The sequence below is a fragment of the Musa acuminata genome, unplaced genomic scaffold (genome assembly GCF_036884655.1).
Source record: "Musa acuminata AAA Group cultivar baxijiao unplaced genomic scaffold, Cavendish_Baxijiao_AAA HiC_scaffold_365, whole genome shotgun sequence".
Classification (NCBI taxonomy): domain Eukaryota; kingdom Viridiplantae; phylum Streptophyta; class Magnoliopsida; order Zingiberales; family Musaceae; genus Musa; species Musa acuminata.
Genome location: NW_027020618.1, coordinates 1 through 16425, shown reverse-complemented (window position 1 = coordinate 16425; position 16425 = coordinate 1). Strand labels below are relative to the sequence as shown.

The 16425-nt window shown below is 39.1% G+C and overlaps 2 protein-coding genes across 2 annotated transcripts; both read left to right on the top strand.

Moving 5' to 3' along the window:
• Positions 1-6088: 6088 nt before the first annotated feature.
• LOC135658183 (receptor-like protein 37) lies at positions 6089-9388 on the top strand. The gene is made up of 2 exons (XM_065176092.1): positions 6089-7271; positions 9192-9388. The coding sequence occupies exons 1-2, from the start codon at positions 6089-6091 to the stop codon at positions 9386-9388; spliced, it is 1380 nt and encodes a 459-aa protein (XP_065032164.1).
• A 541-nt stretch (positions 9389-9929) lies between these two features.
• LOC135658182 (receptor-like protein EIX2) lies at positions 9930-12764 on the top strand. The gene has a single exon (XM_065176091.1). It carries the CDS (start codon positions 9930-9932, stop codon positions 12762-12764), a length of 2835 nt encoding a protein of 944 aa, XP_065032163.1.
• Positions 12765-16425: the final 3661 nt, after the last annotated feature.

Here is a 16425-nt window from a genome sequence, read left to right as displayed (position 1 = left end):
AGTGTGGAATCCAATATGAGGCCGTTAAATGGCCACGTACAGTATCTTAGTTCGCAAATATCTTTCAAGACCATCGGTCTTTCTACTTTGCGACATGATAGATAGCAGATAAGATTTTGAGGAAATCTCCTATAGGTGAGGGATATTTGAGTACAACGAAGCTTCTTCAATAATTTTTTTTGTCTTCTATTTTTTCTAAAATTGAGAAATTCTCCTAGTTATTTATTCTAGACCCTCTACTCTTACTTATAAATAAACATGACATTTAAAGACTAAACAAGAAGAAAAAAAATTATAGTTGAGGGATCAAAGTCACTCTCAACTCTTCTCTCTAACCTTGATATCGAGGAGATCAGGTTAATTCTTTTATATAATCTCTTATTTGAGAGATTGTCGTTCCTCAAATTAATGAGAACTCTTGCATGATGTTGATGTCGCTACTGATAAACTTGTAGAACAATCACAATTGATAGCTTTGAGAAGATCTAGAAGAAAAAGGAAATATACAATTACTGATGATTATGTAGTATATATACAAGAATTAGATTATGATATAGAAATAAAAAGAGACCCCTTTTTATTTTCACAAGCCATAAAAAATAACGACTATGAAAAATAGTATGATGCAAAGCAAGAAGAGTTAAAATCAATGGTCTAAAATAATGTTTAGGAATTTATTGAATTACTCAATAATTATAAAAGAGTTGGTTGTAAATGGATCTTTAAGATAAAACATGACTCAACGGGTAATATTAAATGATATAAAGTCAGACTTGTGGCTAAAGATTTTTTTCAGAAAAAAGACATCGACTACTATAATGAGACTTTTTCTCTAGTTTCTAAAAAGGACTCGTTGAGAATCGTAATGGCATTAGTAGCTTATTATGATCTTGAGTTACATCAGATGGATGTAAAAATAATATTTCTGAATAGGGATTTAGTTAAGAAAATCTATATGAAATAACCTAAATGATTCATCGAAAAGGAAAAAGAAAGTTGGGCTTATAAACTTAATAAATCTATTTATTGCCTTAAATAAACTTCTAGACAATAGTATATAAAGTTTCATAATACTATTACTTCCTTCGAATTTAATAAAAACACTGTTGATCAGTGTATATACTAGGAACGAGTTGGTACTAAGATTGGTTGGGGGGGGGGGGGGGTTGAATTAATGCAACAATAAAATTACGTCGGTTTGAAAATATTCGTTCGATTAAAATCGATTCTTCGGAAGATAACTTAAGAGTGTACGGAAGAGTATAGCATTAAGTAAGGATGTTTGAAGTAAGGTAAATTGCACAAAAGAAAAGCAAACCAGAATTTTATAGTGGTTTGGTCGTGTGACCTACATCCACTCTATCGATTCCTCTTCCGTCGAGGCCACCGGCATCCACTATCGATCTTCTTTCAATGGAGGAAGATTAACTACCTTTTTACACCCCTCTTCTCCATTTTACAGGTTTAGGAGACAACCTTTATAAGCACTCACTCCTCTCTTAAAATGAATTCTAGACTTACAGTAGAGGAGGAAATTTCTCAAAAGATTATAATAGCATTTTCTCACTTTTAAATTCTCTGTGCTTGTGTATGTTAACCAAGGATGAAAGAGGTATTTATAGGCCTCAAGTTGATTCAAACTTGGAGCCTAAAAAGATCTTATCCCGGGTTTCCTAGGTACGGGAGGTACCATAGCCTGTGCTGGGTGGTACCACTGCTTGACAGTCTCTCGGAGACTTTGTCTGGACGATACCACCACCCAGACTGGCGGTACCACCGCCTGACACAGTCTCTGACACAGTCTCAGAGACTGTGTCACGACGATGCTACCTCTTAGGTCATTGTTTGGGCCTTTTATTGGGCCCAACATAGTTCTTACATGGGCCCAACTAGCCCCTAATTGGGTTGGTCAAATTTTAATCTCAATTATATGCTAACTATGAATTCTAAGGCATACACTAAGCTAAATAAGCCTGATAAGTCAAGGTTTCTTCCAGCGAGCTTCTGACGATCTTCCGGCGAACTTTTGATGATCTCTCGGTAAAGTTCTAGCGAACTCCCGGCGAGCTCCTGGACTTCATGATGATCTTCTTGGGTAGTTTCGACGAGCTTCTTTGGCAAGCTCCTAGACTTCTCGGTTGGTTCCGGTAGGACGAACATTTAGACTTCCGACGAACTCTCGAACTCCCAACAAAATCGCATTCTTGACTCCGGGACTTCATTTTGCTTTATGTCTTGCTATCGTAGTTAATCCTGCACACATAAAAACACACTTTGATCTAGACAATTATTACTAAGCATGAATCATGTCGTTCGACATGTCATTAGTCTATTGATGCTTCATCCGATTCTTCGGTGCATCCTCCTCTCTTGCAGGGCCATTGCCCAATCGACCAGTTGACCTCCGCAACTCTGATATCCTTATCGTAATATTCGCTCTTCTTGGCTCGATGCCCGAAACCATGGCCCGAAGCCTTCTATCAATATGTCGACCGATCATTCGGCTCGACGTTCAATCTTCTGACATGTTCCATCAGCCCAACATGATTCTTCATACTTTAATTGTCTCTCCCTAATCGAAGCATCCTGCGTCACTCAAAACGTAGATCAAATCATAAACACATATTAATTGGTTTCATCATCAAAATATGAGAATCAACATATATTTTACTTGCCAGTAGTGATCTTGGTTTATTGCACGAAACCAAGATATTTCTCAATAAGAACTTTAAAATGGTTGATATGAATGAGACAGCATATATTATTGACATTGAGATATTCGAGAATAGATCTCAAGGATTATTAAGATTGACTCAGAAAGCATATATTAATCGTATCTTGAAGAGATTTAATATGAGCTAATGATATATCTATTACTAGAGGTAAAAAATTTAGTCAAAACCAATGCCCGAAAAATGACTTAGAAAAGAATCAAATAAAAAATATTTGTTATGGGTGTTCAATTGAAAGTCTATTATATTGTACAAGATCATATATTAGTTTTGTAGTTACAATGCTAAGAAGATACCAAAGCAACCCAGGAATTGAACATTGGAAAGCTGCAATGAAAGTAATGGATATCTATAGAGGACGAAAGATTATATGCTCACATATAGGAGATCAGATCAGCTTGAAGTAATAGAATATTCATATGCTGATTTTGTAAATTGCCTCGATAGTAGGAAGTTCACTTTAGGATTTGTATTCAGGTTAGCTGGTGGGGTAATTTCTAAGAAAAGTGTAAAGTAATCGCTTATTGTATCATCAACAATGAAAGTTGAATTTGTGGTATGCTTTGAGGGCACAAATCAAGTTTTATAGCTGTGAAATTTTATCTTAGGACTTGGTGTGGTTAACTCGATTACCAGGCCATTGAAGATATTTTGTGATAATACCACAGTAATTTTTTCCTATAAGAATGACAAGTACTATAGTGGTTCTAAGCATATCGAAATAAAGTACTTGATAGTTAGAGAAAAAATTGACAACCTGAGCACCACTATGATGATTTCTGATCTATTAATAAAAATTTTATAATATAAAATATTTAAAGAATATATTCTTAGAACGAGGCTTGTGAGCAAGTCATAAAAGATATGGTGATGCATGTTTAGATGGATGCTATTATTGATATTTTTCTTGCTTAATTAAAGTTATTTATTTTTGATATCATATTTATATTTATATTTATGTATATTATAGTTGAATGTAAAAACATAATTGTCTTGATAAGACAAATTATATGGTCATTATGAACTATATTAGGAAAGACTAACGATGTTGTGATATATAGAAAGGAGTATGACATTGATGAAATACAACCGTTATAACTCGCATTGATAGTTGAACTTAATATAGTATTATTATATATTAGACTTATTGGTTTATTTTAAAATTAATGGCCATGTATAAAATATTTTTCAAAATTCTTTGGAATCCAATTAGGTAAAATTATTTTTAAATAAGTTTTATTTTATTTATTTTGATTTAAATATCTTTTTTATATCTTATCAATTAATGGGTGAAGTGGGAGAATATTAAATTTTGTGGTCATTTATAATTGGATAAGATATATATAATATAACTAATTGGATTCTATTACAATATATTCGCGAGTATATTAGAATAGGATTCCTTAGGAGATATGAGGAACTATCTTAATTACTTATTCTAGACCGTCTGTTCTTACTTATAAATGGACATGACCTATAAGAACTAAACAAGAGGAATATAGATTATAGTTGATGGATTAAAGTCTCTCTTTCAACGCTTCTCCTTAACCATCAATCTAAATGATTATGTGAAATGACATCAAAAGGTACACATCATAAAATTAGATCTAATTATTTAATTTTAATCTTGACATAAAAAAATATTTCTATATTTAATATAACATATTATAAATTTTATACTTACATAAAGTTACGGTTAGGTTGACGATGAATTAAAGGTTGTGATGAGGTTAATATGTACAAGTATCTCTACTTCATGTTTTGAAGGTTATGTATGTGACGTACAATCTCAAGCTTTTTTTTTTTTTTTTTTTTCGTTCGTTCATTAGATGCTTGGAAATATTACAAATATTATACGACCAATCTTGGTTTTTCTATGATTGGCTGCAGTAATGGTATGTTGATTAGATGGTCGTATGATGATTTCAAGTAGGGATGGATCCAAGGAATGGTTTGGTCTCTCACATATAGATGATAAATGCTGGAACAAGCAAACGATTGAATGAAATCATACAATTATTTATTTTTCATATATTTTATAACTATTCATATATTTTATATGTTCAATATAAAATACAATTATATTATAATTTATTTTTGAAAAATTATTAATGAATGCGTAATTCGATCAGTCATTAGATCCAGTGACTCCAGATTTCACATGTATATTATACTAGATTTAATATTGTTTTTTCTTTTATCAATAACTATATAAACTTCTCCAGTAATCATTAACAAAAACAAGCACGCTTACGTACAAAAAAACTGACGGAGTCACCCACATCTCGAAGGTAGCTCAGTGCATGTCATCCGTCCATTTGGGTGTTAGCCAGGATGATCTCTCGGGAACAAAAGCATAGGGGAATCAACTTGGGATCCATCCATTTGCGTTGTAAATCTATATCTTTATTGGTGATTAGGTAATAAGAATTGCATAATCAAGTTAAATTTAAATAAGTACGAAATCATTAATTTTGAAGGGAATAAAAACAAGTGCAATTTTGTAGAAAACGAAAGAGATAAAAAGAAAAGAAAAATTGCAGCCATTTCTTTCGCTCCTGTGGGGACAAATCCCCACAAAATTCATCACAGAAATGGTGGGAAATCCTCATCATCTTCACCACTTGTGTGTCAAACGAATCAATTTGTTGCGTGCCTTTGGGTTCCCAACAAAGACTTCCACACGTGTGAAAGCGAAGCGTGCGTTCCGCTACAAACATCGTTGAGTCTCCCTCTTTCGGAAGGACGCTACATGTAAAGCGATGGGTTACCGTGTTATCTTGGGTGAGGAATCGTTTGCGGTGGGTCGGAGTCTTCATCCACGTTGTCTTCCGTGATGACGTTTGACATGTGGTGGCGTCATTCCGACCCCTGGAATATGGTATTCATCGCCTCCATACATTTTATCTTGGCTAAGAAGATGATGCGTTCCGATGTGCGGACATCAGAATCAAACCGTGTGGAATGAGGGAGGCATGAATTAGTTTCCACACTATCGCATTCGGGCCGAATGAGACGTTCTACGCAATCCAACAAGTCCGATTAAATGGCCGTATCTTTCAAGTTTAAAATCCAGTACCAATCTCTTTCGTTGTTGGGACCCAGGCGAGGTAGAAACCAAGTTTGAGTAAGCTACACGGTGCACGCACTGCAGGTCCAGCAGGAGTCGAATCCCACTGAAGTCAAGTCTTTTTATCTGCCTATCGCTACCAGCGCATCAATCTTCACGTTTCACAGGAGTCTATGATGGGTTGGGGATGGGAGGGCCATCACGCCCGCACACCACCCACTCTATATATACATGTCCTCCACCGCCTACCATCTCTCAGTACACTATGCACTCACCAAATAGCATCATGGCCTCTTGCACCAGAACCACACACCCTGTGCCTCGGCACTACTCTTTCGGGCTTTGGATTACGAGCATTCTTTTGTTCACGGCGGCAACAACGCCGACGACGAAGGGGTGCGTAGAGGGCGAGAGGGACGCCCTCCTCGACTTCAAAACCGGCATCGTCAAGGATCCTTCCAGCCGTTTGTCATCATGGCGAGGCCGAGTAGACTGCTGCAGATGGAGCGGGGTGGTCTGTGACGACACAACCGGCCATGTCGTGGAGCTTAACCTCAATCCAGACTATCTAAACAATGAGACGTCTATCGGAGGTGAGATCAGACCATCCTTGCTCCTGCTAACTCATTTGGAGCGTCTCAACCTCAGCCACAATGACTTGTCGACCGATGGCCTGCACTGGCTCTCGCGTCTCACTTCCTTGAGATACCTCGACATGAGCTTTGTGAACCTTTCCATGGCCTCCCACGATTGGCTTCAAGCAGTGAACATGTTGTCCTCACTAGAGGAGCTACATTTACATGACTGTGGCCTCACCGACATCCCCTCTTCTCTTTCCCATGTCAACCTCACAGCACTGGCCACTCTGGACATCAGTGACAACCTCTTCAACTCCACCATCCCCAAATGGCTATGGAAACTCCACAGACTCTCTTATCTTGATCTCAGTTTTTCTATGTTTCATGGTGCCATACCCGCTGGGATTGGAAATTTGGCCGATCTAAGAGAACTTCATCTTAGTGATAATTCACTTTCAGGTCCCGTACCCACTGAGATTGGAAATTTGAATAGTCTAGAACTTATCAATCTCACGAATAATTTACTCTCTGGATCGTTACCTACTGAGATCGGCAAGCTTTCCAACCTCAATATTCTTTCTCTCTCTAGTAATTCCCTAGAGGGCACCGTGTCTGAACTCCATTTCGCTCGCTTAACCAAACTAAGTGAGCTCGATCTATCTGAAAACTCCCTAGTCATCTCAGTAGACTATAATTGGGTTCCTCCTTTTCAACTCCGATCCATTCAACTGAAGTCTTGTAAGTTGGGGCCTGCATTTCCAAGATGGCTCCGTTCACAAAACTCCATTGAGGATTTGGGTATGTCGAACACAAGCATCGAGGACGTCTTGCCTGATTGGTTTTGGAATAATTCTGCTTCATCTATAAATCTCTCCCAAAATCAGATTAATGGTACTTTGCCAACTTCCTTGGAGGATATGACAAACCTGGCCATTCTGAAACTAAGTATGAATTTGCTTGAAGGCCCTATTCCTCGTTTGCCACCTTACTTGCGTTATTTGTATATGTATAATAATTGCTTTTCGGGATCGTTGTCATCAATCTCTCTCCCACTAGAATTGGAACTGTTGGATCTCTCACATAACCATATCAGTGGGAACATACCATCATTTATCTGCAACTTGACACAACTTCGTATCCTCGATCTATCGAGCAACCAAATATCAGGTGAAATCCCTTGGTGTTGGCAAGAGACAAACTTCCTTTTCTACATTAATCTAGCAGATAATAAGCTCTCGGGAGAAATTCCTAGCTCTATTGAAAAGTTGACTCAGCTTCGGTCTTTGCACTTAAACAATAATAGTCTACATGGGCATCTTCCGTTGTCATTGAAACATTGCAGTGGACTAGTTTTTCTTGATCTTGGCGATAATAAATTCTCAGGTAGCATACCTACGTGGATTGCACAAAACTTTCAAAAACTAGAGGTACTCCGGCTATGCTCAAATATGTTTTTTGGTAATATTCCTATAGAGCTTGGACAACTTCATCATCTACATATTATCGACCTTGCTAATAATAATTTATCAGGTCCAATTCCACGCTCCTTTGGTAATTTAAATGCAACAAAAACTTATAGGCAACGAAAATTGACTAGTCTAGACCAACATATAGTTTATAGACCATTGGCAGCCGATCGCCCTGCTTTGTCGCGTTATTCTTTGTCGCGTTATGCTTTGTCGTATTTTGATGGCACTTATGATGATAGCATCACTTTAACTATAAAGGGAAAAAGTATCATCTTTTCGATCATTGTTTACCTTGTCAATATTATAGACTTTTCAAATAATAATTTGACCGGAGAAATCCCATTAGAAATTGGGTCTCTTTCGGCACTCCAAACTTTAAATCTATCAAGAAATAATCTTATCGGTCAAATACCAGCGACAATTGGTGGCATGAAATTATTGGAAACTCTGGACCTGTCATTTAATAAGTTATCCGGAGGTATTCCTCAAAGCTTGTCAGACCTGTATTCTCTGAATCACTTGAATTTGTCTTACAACAATCTATCAGGAGTTATTCCTTCGGGAAATCAACTACAAACACTCAATGACTCATCCATTTATATTGGCAATGTATATCTATGTGGAGCTCCCCTCAACAAGAGTTGCTACGATCTTAAAAGTACCAATGTGATAAAAGAAGACAACAAAGACGGATCCTTTATGCCATCATATTATCTGAGTATCATACTCGGATATTTGGTTGGATTATGGAGCGTGTTTATCATCATGTTGTTCAAGAAAAATTGGAGGGTTTTCTATTTTCAGATGTTTGATAAAATGTATGATAAAGCTTATGTTGTCATCAAAATAAGAATTAATAGATTAACAAGTGATTGAGAGTGAGGACGCCATAAAAAGTCAATGTAATAGGAGTATCTTGTGTGTTGTATCCATAATAAGTTTGAATCTTGCAAGATGACATCGTGTTAGAGATCATGTAATGGTTACTTTTCAAACTCTCTCTCTCTCTTTTCTTTTTGGTTTCATCTTTGTAAATATTGTGTGTATTATGACGATGGAAACATAATTGTTGAATGTAATAATATTATTGTGAAGAATGCATTGAATTATTATAAAACAATATTTTTATAATATTATGTTATATATTTTGTATTTTTAATATATTACAGTATATTATATTATTTTTAAACTAATATTAAATCTCGATCCACCGATTCAATCATTAATCCGATGACCTGAGACTTGGCCAACACCTATGCTGAAGATAACGCCATAAGAATCCCACGGTATTATGCGCTTAATGTAAACAGTCATGCTTTCACGTCATGTGCTTATGGAAAAGGAAGACTGACCGAGTCAACGTTGGGGCATTTCCGTAGCAGTCTCACACGTCTCGTCCATCAAAAAGTAGGAGATGAAGAAAGGATGGAGAAGTCACTTCGAGTCCGTTCGCAGCAGCCGTGGAAGCTTCTTCGAAGGCACGCGGTGGGGGACTCGAACCGCTTGGCGACCGGAGTCAACTTTGACAAGGATCGGTGAGTCTATATGGCATTCCACGATTGGGAGGACCATTGTGGACTCTCGTCCTCCCCTGCAGGATTCCTTGCACACGCTATGCCCGTTCTTTAGAGTTAGGAAGAGACTCGACTGCTGAAGCCATTTTAGCCTTCGGAGCTTTTTTGACCTCAACTCCGTGTGCGTCCTTCTTGGCAGCTGCGCTTCCATGATCATTAGATTAGGAGTCCCAAGTTGGACGAAAGGACGAAAAAGATTAGCACTCACGTTATAATATGTATCCTTTGTCACTACTTCGATCACATGGGATGCCGGGTGGAGACGAAGGGACCTATCATTTCACAAGAGGATCCATTGGCAATCGCGGAGAGCAATGGTTCAACCTACCACATTCTATATATTATATTCATATATACATGTTCTCCACTGTGCCGCCTGCAACCAACTGGTCATTCGTTCACCGAAGAGCATGGGCGACACGAGAAGCCCATCCCATTCGTCGCTGAGCTGCTCTTGCCTAATGAGCGTTCTGTTCTTGACGCTTGTGACGACGACGAGGGGGTGCATGGAGGCGGAGAGGGACGCCCTCCTCGCCTTCAAAGCCGGCATCCTCGACCCATCCCGCCGCTTGTCCTCGTGGCGTCGCCCAGTGGACTGCTGCAGATGGAGCGGCGTGGTGTGCGACAACACCACGGGCCACGTCGTGCAGCTCAACCTCCAGAATGCGGAGGCTTACTACGACAATTCGACGGTGTTGGGGGGTGAGATCGGTCCATCTTTGCTTTCTCTAACTCATTTGCGCCGCTTGAATCTCACTCAGAACGACTTCGGCGGCGCCCGAATCCCCAAGTTCTTGGGTTCTTTTGGGAGACTCAGATATCTGGATCTCTCTTATTCCAATTTCGGCGGAGCCATTCCTCCCCAGCTGGGTAACCTGTCAACCCTCCGCTATCTGAGGCTGTCCTCGTACAACTTAAGGATCGACGCGGGGGACGACCTACAGTGGCTCTCGCGTCTATCTTCTCTAACATTCCTCCAAATGAACTTTGTGAACCTCAGCACGGCCTCTCCCGATTGGCTACGAGCCGTGAACCAGCTGCCCTCCCTGCAACAACTCTATCTGTCAGGCTGTGGTCTCACTGCCCTCCCCGACTCTCTTTCCCGCGTCAACCTCACGGCTCTCACCACCCTCGATCTCCGTGGCAACTTCTTCAACTCCACCTTTCCCAGCTGGCTTTTTGAACTCCGTAGCCTCTCCTATCTCGCGATCAGCAATTCTGAATTGTATGGCACCGTACCTGCCGGGTTTGGGAACTTGACTCGTCTCGCGCAGCTCGACCTTAGCGGCAACTCGCTTTCCGGTTCCATACCTGTCGATCTCTGGAGTTTGGCCAGTCTAACCACACTTGATCTCAGCCACAATTCATTTACGAGTCCCCTTCTACCTCAAATCGGGAACACGACAAGTCTGTCGCAGCTAAACCTCGTTCAGTGCTTCCTCGTTGGTTCCATCCCTGCCGAGATTGGGCGCTTGACCAGTCTTACGGAATTACGCTTAAGCGGCAATTCACTTTCTGGTCGAATCCCTGCCGAGATTGGGAATCTGTCCAGCGTAACGCAGCTCGACTTGGGTCATAATTCACTCTCCGGACTGATACCGGTTGAGATCGGCAAGCTTTCCGACCTTTCCACCCTTGATCTCTCCGATAACTCCCTGGAGGGCACCATGTCCGAACTCCATTTCGTGAACCTAACCGAGTTGGTCGCCCTGTACGCTTACGCCAACCCTTTGACCATCCGATTCGACCACGACTGGGTGCCCCCTTTTCAACTTCAATCCATCAAAGTTGATACCTGTGACTTGGGTCCCGCGTTTCCCAGGTGGCTCCGTTCTCAGGAATTCCTCACTGATATTGATCTGTCCAACACAAGCATCGAAGACACACTGCCTGATTGGTTTTGGAATTCTTCTTCTTCCACCATTATGGACATAAATCTGTCCCACAATAAGATCGGTGGAGTTTTGCCGGCATCCTTGGAGAGTATGGCCACCTTGATGCTCTTGAATTTGAGCTCCAATCTCTTTCGAGGTCGCATTCCTGTTTTGCCACCAAACCTACAAGCGCTGGACTTGTCCAGCAATTCTTTGTCGGGATCGCTACCCTCGACCATCTCATCACAGTTGGGCTACCTGTTCCTCTCCCACAACTATCTTCATGGAAGCATACCGTCGTCCTACGTCTGCGACCTGCAGCAACTTTATGCCCTTGATCTATCCAACAATCAAATATCAGGAGAAATCCCGCGTTGTCGGCCGGAGGGATCACAACTTTTGTTTGTCAATCTGGCGAACAACAAGCTACGAGGAAAGATTCCTGACTCCATCGGAAACTTGGGCAACCTTCAGTTCCTGCACTTAAACAACAACAGCCTCTTCGGACGTATTCCTTCGTCGCTGAAAAATTGCAGTCGGCTGGCTGTCATTGATCTCGGCAACAACAAATTCTCGGGAAGTATTCCAGCGTGGATCGGACAAAGTTTACGGAATCTGCAAGTACTCCTACTGCGCTCAAATATGTTTTCGGGCCATATTCCTCTGCAACTTGGACGATCTAGTAATCTTCAAATCATCGATCTCTCCAACAACAGACTATCGGGATCGGTACCGCACTCTTTCGGCAACTTCAGCGCGATGATCTCCGCGTCGAAGTCGATGGCTTCTACGGTTTCGAACATTATGAATTTTGTGTTATCCTCTTTCGTGGCAAGCGAGAGTATATCTCTGGTTACCAAGGGCGATGAGTTCAGCTTCTCCACCATTCTCCGATTTGTGAAGAGCATAGATCTTTCGAACAATGATCTGAGCGGAGTGATTCCTCCGGAAATCGGTTCTCTTTTTGCGCTTCAAACATTGAATTTGTCGAGAAATAGTTTTGAAGGCATGATTCCGAAAACAATGGGCGATATGAAGTCATTGGAAACTCTGGACCTATCATTCAATAAGTTATCCGGAGTCATTCCTGAAAGCTTTTCGGCGCTGAATTCTCTGAACCACTTGAATCTGTCTTACAACAATCTATCGGGAGCGATTCCATCGGGGAATCAACTTCAGACGCTGGAGGATGCATCCATTTATATCGGAAATGTCCATCTCTGTGGTCCTCCGGTGACCAAGAGTTGCTCCGACGATCCCAACGTCGATTCGACAGAAGAGGAGTACAAACAAGGATCTCATGTGCTGTCATTTTACTTTGGTACCGGGCTCGGATATTTGGTCGGCTTATGGAGTGTGTTCGTCGTCATGCTGTTCAAGAAAGATTGGAGGCTCTTCTATTTTGCAACGGTGGACAAGATGTACGACAAAGCGTATGTGGCAGTCAGGATAAGAATGCGAAATTGACATGACGCAGCAATCAAAGGAAGGCCGGTCGAATGTGATGCAAGTTTCTTTTTTGTTATAAGCCTGATTTACTCCACATTTCGGAAATCTATCTCTTTCGAGGCCATCAGTCATCATTGCTTTCTTCCAGATCGACATGAAAAAGGAGTGAAGGGAAGACTTCCCCGGGGAGGGTGGATTCATCTTACTAAACTGCACGACCGTTGGACTAATTCCACGCGCTTCCCTTCCAGCCTGATGGCGACGACGCTCGTTTTTGTTTGGACGGTTCCATGGAAATATAGTAGAATTAATCTCTGAATCCGTCAGATTGTGCTCTCACCATTATAATGTCCTCCTCCTCTGCTGTGGTGCCCGTGTTCTCCATGCTGCTGCAGCCTACATAGTCTTCGCTTCACGAAAGGTTTCGATAGTCATGCACTTGTTGTTCTGCATTCGTATCTGGCAAAAACAAACGTTTGATATAGAAGTTCAACTACTCTATGGGTCTTCCAGCATTATATGTAAAAGAAGTTGTTTTCCGACATTGATGCATTAACTATAAATTAGTCCTGTGCACACACACACACACACACACATACATATATATATATATATATATATATATATATATATATATATATATATATATATATATATATATATATATAAGAAATTAAATTCAACCTCAATAATTTTTCAGGCCCAGGAAAAATCAAAGGTGATTTTTCTAAAAATATCTCTCTCTTTATTTTTATTTTTGCAATGATACCCTCATTTTTAGAATATTTATTTATTTTTAATATCCTAAATGTTCCTCAGTTATATGTGTCTCTTTTCATATGGGATGTGGCGTTCAAGGTTATCGTCACGTCCTCCTTTGGATGAGTATTATCGATTAATTTTGAGTTGTTTCGCTTTCACAAAGATTTAATCTTTGATAATAAATCTATTCTTGTTTTTGTCATGACATAATGATTGATAAACTGCATACGAATATAATTTAGGGATTGATTTGATGGACAAAGAAGAAAATGAGGCTGAAATGATGATGAGTCAAAGCAATAAATGTCGAAGGTGAGGGAGGAAAAAGAGATGATCATAATAAATAAAATAATAATAATGAAATGAAAGACTATAAATTTGGAGTAGGATGAGTAACGGAGAACGAAGAACATATTTGTAAGAGAGCTTTGAAAGTAGACAAAGTTGAAAATTATGATGAATGATAAGAGCGAAGACATAAATTATGATGAAAGAGAGAAAACTCAAAGGAGGAAATGATAACAATAACAAATGCCAAAAAGAAAGAAAAAAAAGATTTTAACAATCAAAAGAGACATTGAAGATGGGAAACATGTAGAAAGAAAGGTTTTTTGAGAAAAAAAATTCAAAATCAAATAAAATTTATTTGGAAATTTCAAGTCTATAATGTGGCCATTTATTTTTTAAGATCTATAATTTAGAAAATTAGTAAAATTAAATTTTATTTTTTTTTGACAAATTTCTGATAGGATGAAAGGGAAGCTCATCGAGGAAAATTGATTTCTGAAATTATTTATGTAATACAAATATATATAACTGCATCCATTTACATACATCCTATAGGTTTTTGAAATGTCCTTATCGATAAAACGTAATTAAGTAACATTTATTTCCATCCTTATTGAATTATTTGTGTTGGGCACCAAGAACTCATAAATAACATCGTTGATTCTTCTTATTTTCATTTTTATTTGTGTTTTATTTATTTATTTTTTTATGTTATATTTTTATTTATCATCTCGCGTCACTTATTAGGAGGTAAGCATGATAGATACCACCACGTTGCGAATGACACACTCATCGACAAACTAAAATCATTTAGGTTGGACTAATTCCAAGTGGCGATAGGATAATATCTCTTAGTCTTCGGATGGGACACCCCACATTTACTGGAGCATCACCGGTCCGCTACGCCGGTGAAGTTAAAGCTTCTCACGTCACATCGGCCATCTTCCACACCCAACGGGACTCTCTAATCCGAATATTTGGTCGGCTTATGGAGTGTGTTCGTGATCATGCTGTTCAAGAAAGATTGGAGGCTCTTCTATTTTGCAACGGTGGACAAAATGTACGACAAAGCGTATGTGGCAGTCAAGATAAGAATGCGAAATTGACATGACGCAGCAATCAAAGGAAGGCCGGTTGAATGTGATGCAAGTTTCTTCTGTGTTATAAGCCTGATTTACTCCACATTTCGGGAATCTATCTCTTTCGAGGCCATCAGTCATTGGTTTCTTCCAGATCGACATGAAAAAGGAGTGAAGGGAAGACTTCCCCGGGGAGGGTGGATTCATCTTGCTAAACTGCGCTACCGTTGGACTCTTTCCACGCGCTTTCCTTGGAGCCTGATGGCGACGGCACTCGTTTTCGTTTGGAAGGTTCCGTGGAAATATAGTAGAATTAATCTCTGAATCCGTCAGGTTGTACTCTCACCAGTATAATGTCCTCCTCCTCTGCTGTGGTGCCCGTGGTCTCCATGCTGCTGCAGCCTACAGAGTCTTCGCTTCACGAAATGTTTCGAGAGTCATAAACTTGTTGTTCTGCATTCGGATCTGGCAAAAACAGACGCTTGATATTGAAGTTCAACTACACTATGGGTCTTCCAGCATTTGATGTAAAAGAAGATGTTTTCCGACATTGATGCATTGACTATGAATTAGTCCTGTGTCCACACTCGAGGAGAAAATAAAGCTATATATATATATATATATATATATATATATATATATATATATATATATATATATATATATATAGAAATTCAACCACAATAATTTCTCAGGCACAGGAAAAATCAAAGGGTGATTTTTCTAAAAACATCTCTGTTTTTAAGTTCCTTTTACAATGAAACCCTCATTTTGAAATATTTATTTATTTATTTTTAATATCCTAAATATTCCTCGCCCTTATTTATAGTTTTTTCTCCTTTCATATGAGACATGGTCCTCTTGGTCATCGTCACCTCCTTCATCATATGAGCATTGTCGGTTATCTTAAAATTGTCTCACTTTCATGATGACTCAATCTTTGACAATAAGTTTAATTATGTCTTCACCATGACCTTTCGTGGATGATGGATAAGCTAGATGCAAGTATAATTCAAGGGGAGGTTGGTTTGACGGACAAAGATGAATATGAGGTTGAAATGATGATAGATTTAAAGCAATAGATATTGAATGCGAGAAAAGAGAAAGATGTGACAATGATAAATAAAAAATAACGAGATAGGGTAGAAAGAAAGTGAAAAGCTATAGATTTTGCATAAGATGAGTGATGAATGTGACAATGATAAATAAAAAATAACGAGATAGGGTAGAAAGAAAGTGAAAAGCTATAGATTTTGCATAAGATGAGTGATGAAGAATGAAGAGCATATATGTAAGAGAGCTTTTGAGGTAAGCAACGTCGAAGATCATGATGATATGAATAATAGGAGCGAATAAACAATTAAGCTTGTTATGGAAGATCGAATCTCCTGAATGCGAGAAAACATCTGGGACTTGATAATGTCCACTAAAAAATGAGATGATAATGAACAAGACTATCACTATCGAAATAAAAAAGAAAAAAAAATAACAACCAAAAGAGATATTTAGGATGGGACCGTCCGAAAGCAAATGTTTTTTCAAAAAAAATT

Coding starts and splice junctions, on each gene's coding strand:
- LOC135658183 (XM_065176092.1), top strand. CDS start 6,089: ATGGCCTCTTGCACCAGAACCACACACCCTGTGCCTCGGCACTACTCT. Junction 7,272..9,191: donor CTCCCAAAATCAGATTAATG/GTACTTTGCCAA, acceptor CTTATGGAAAAG/GAAGACTGACCGAGTCAACG.
- LOC135658182 (XM_065176091.1), top strand. CDS start 9,930: ATGGAGGCGGAGAGGGACGCCCTCCTCGCCTTCAAAGCCGGCATCCTC.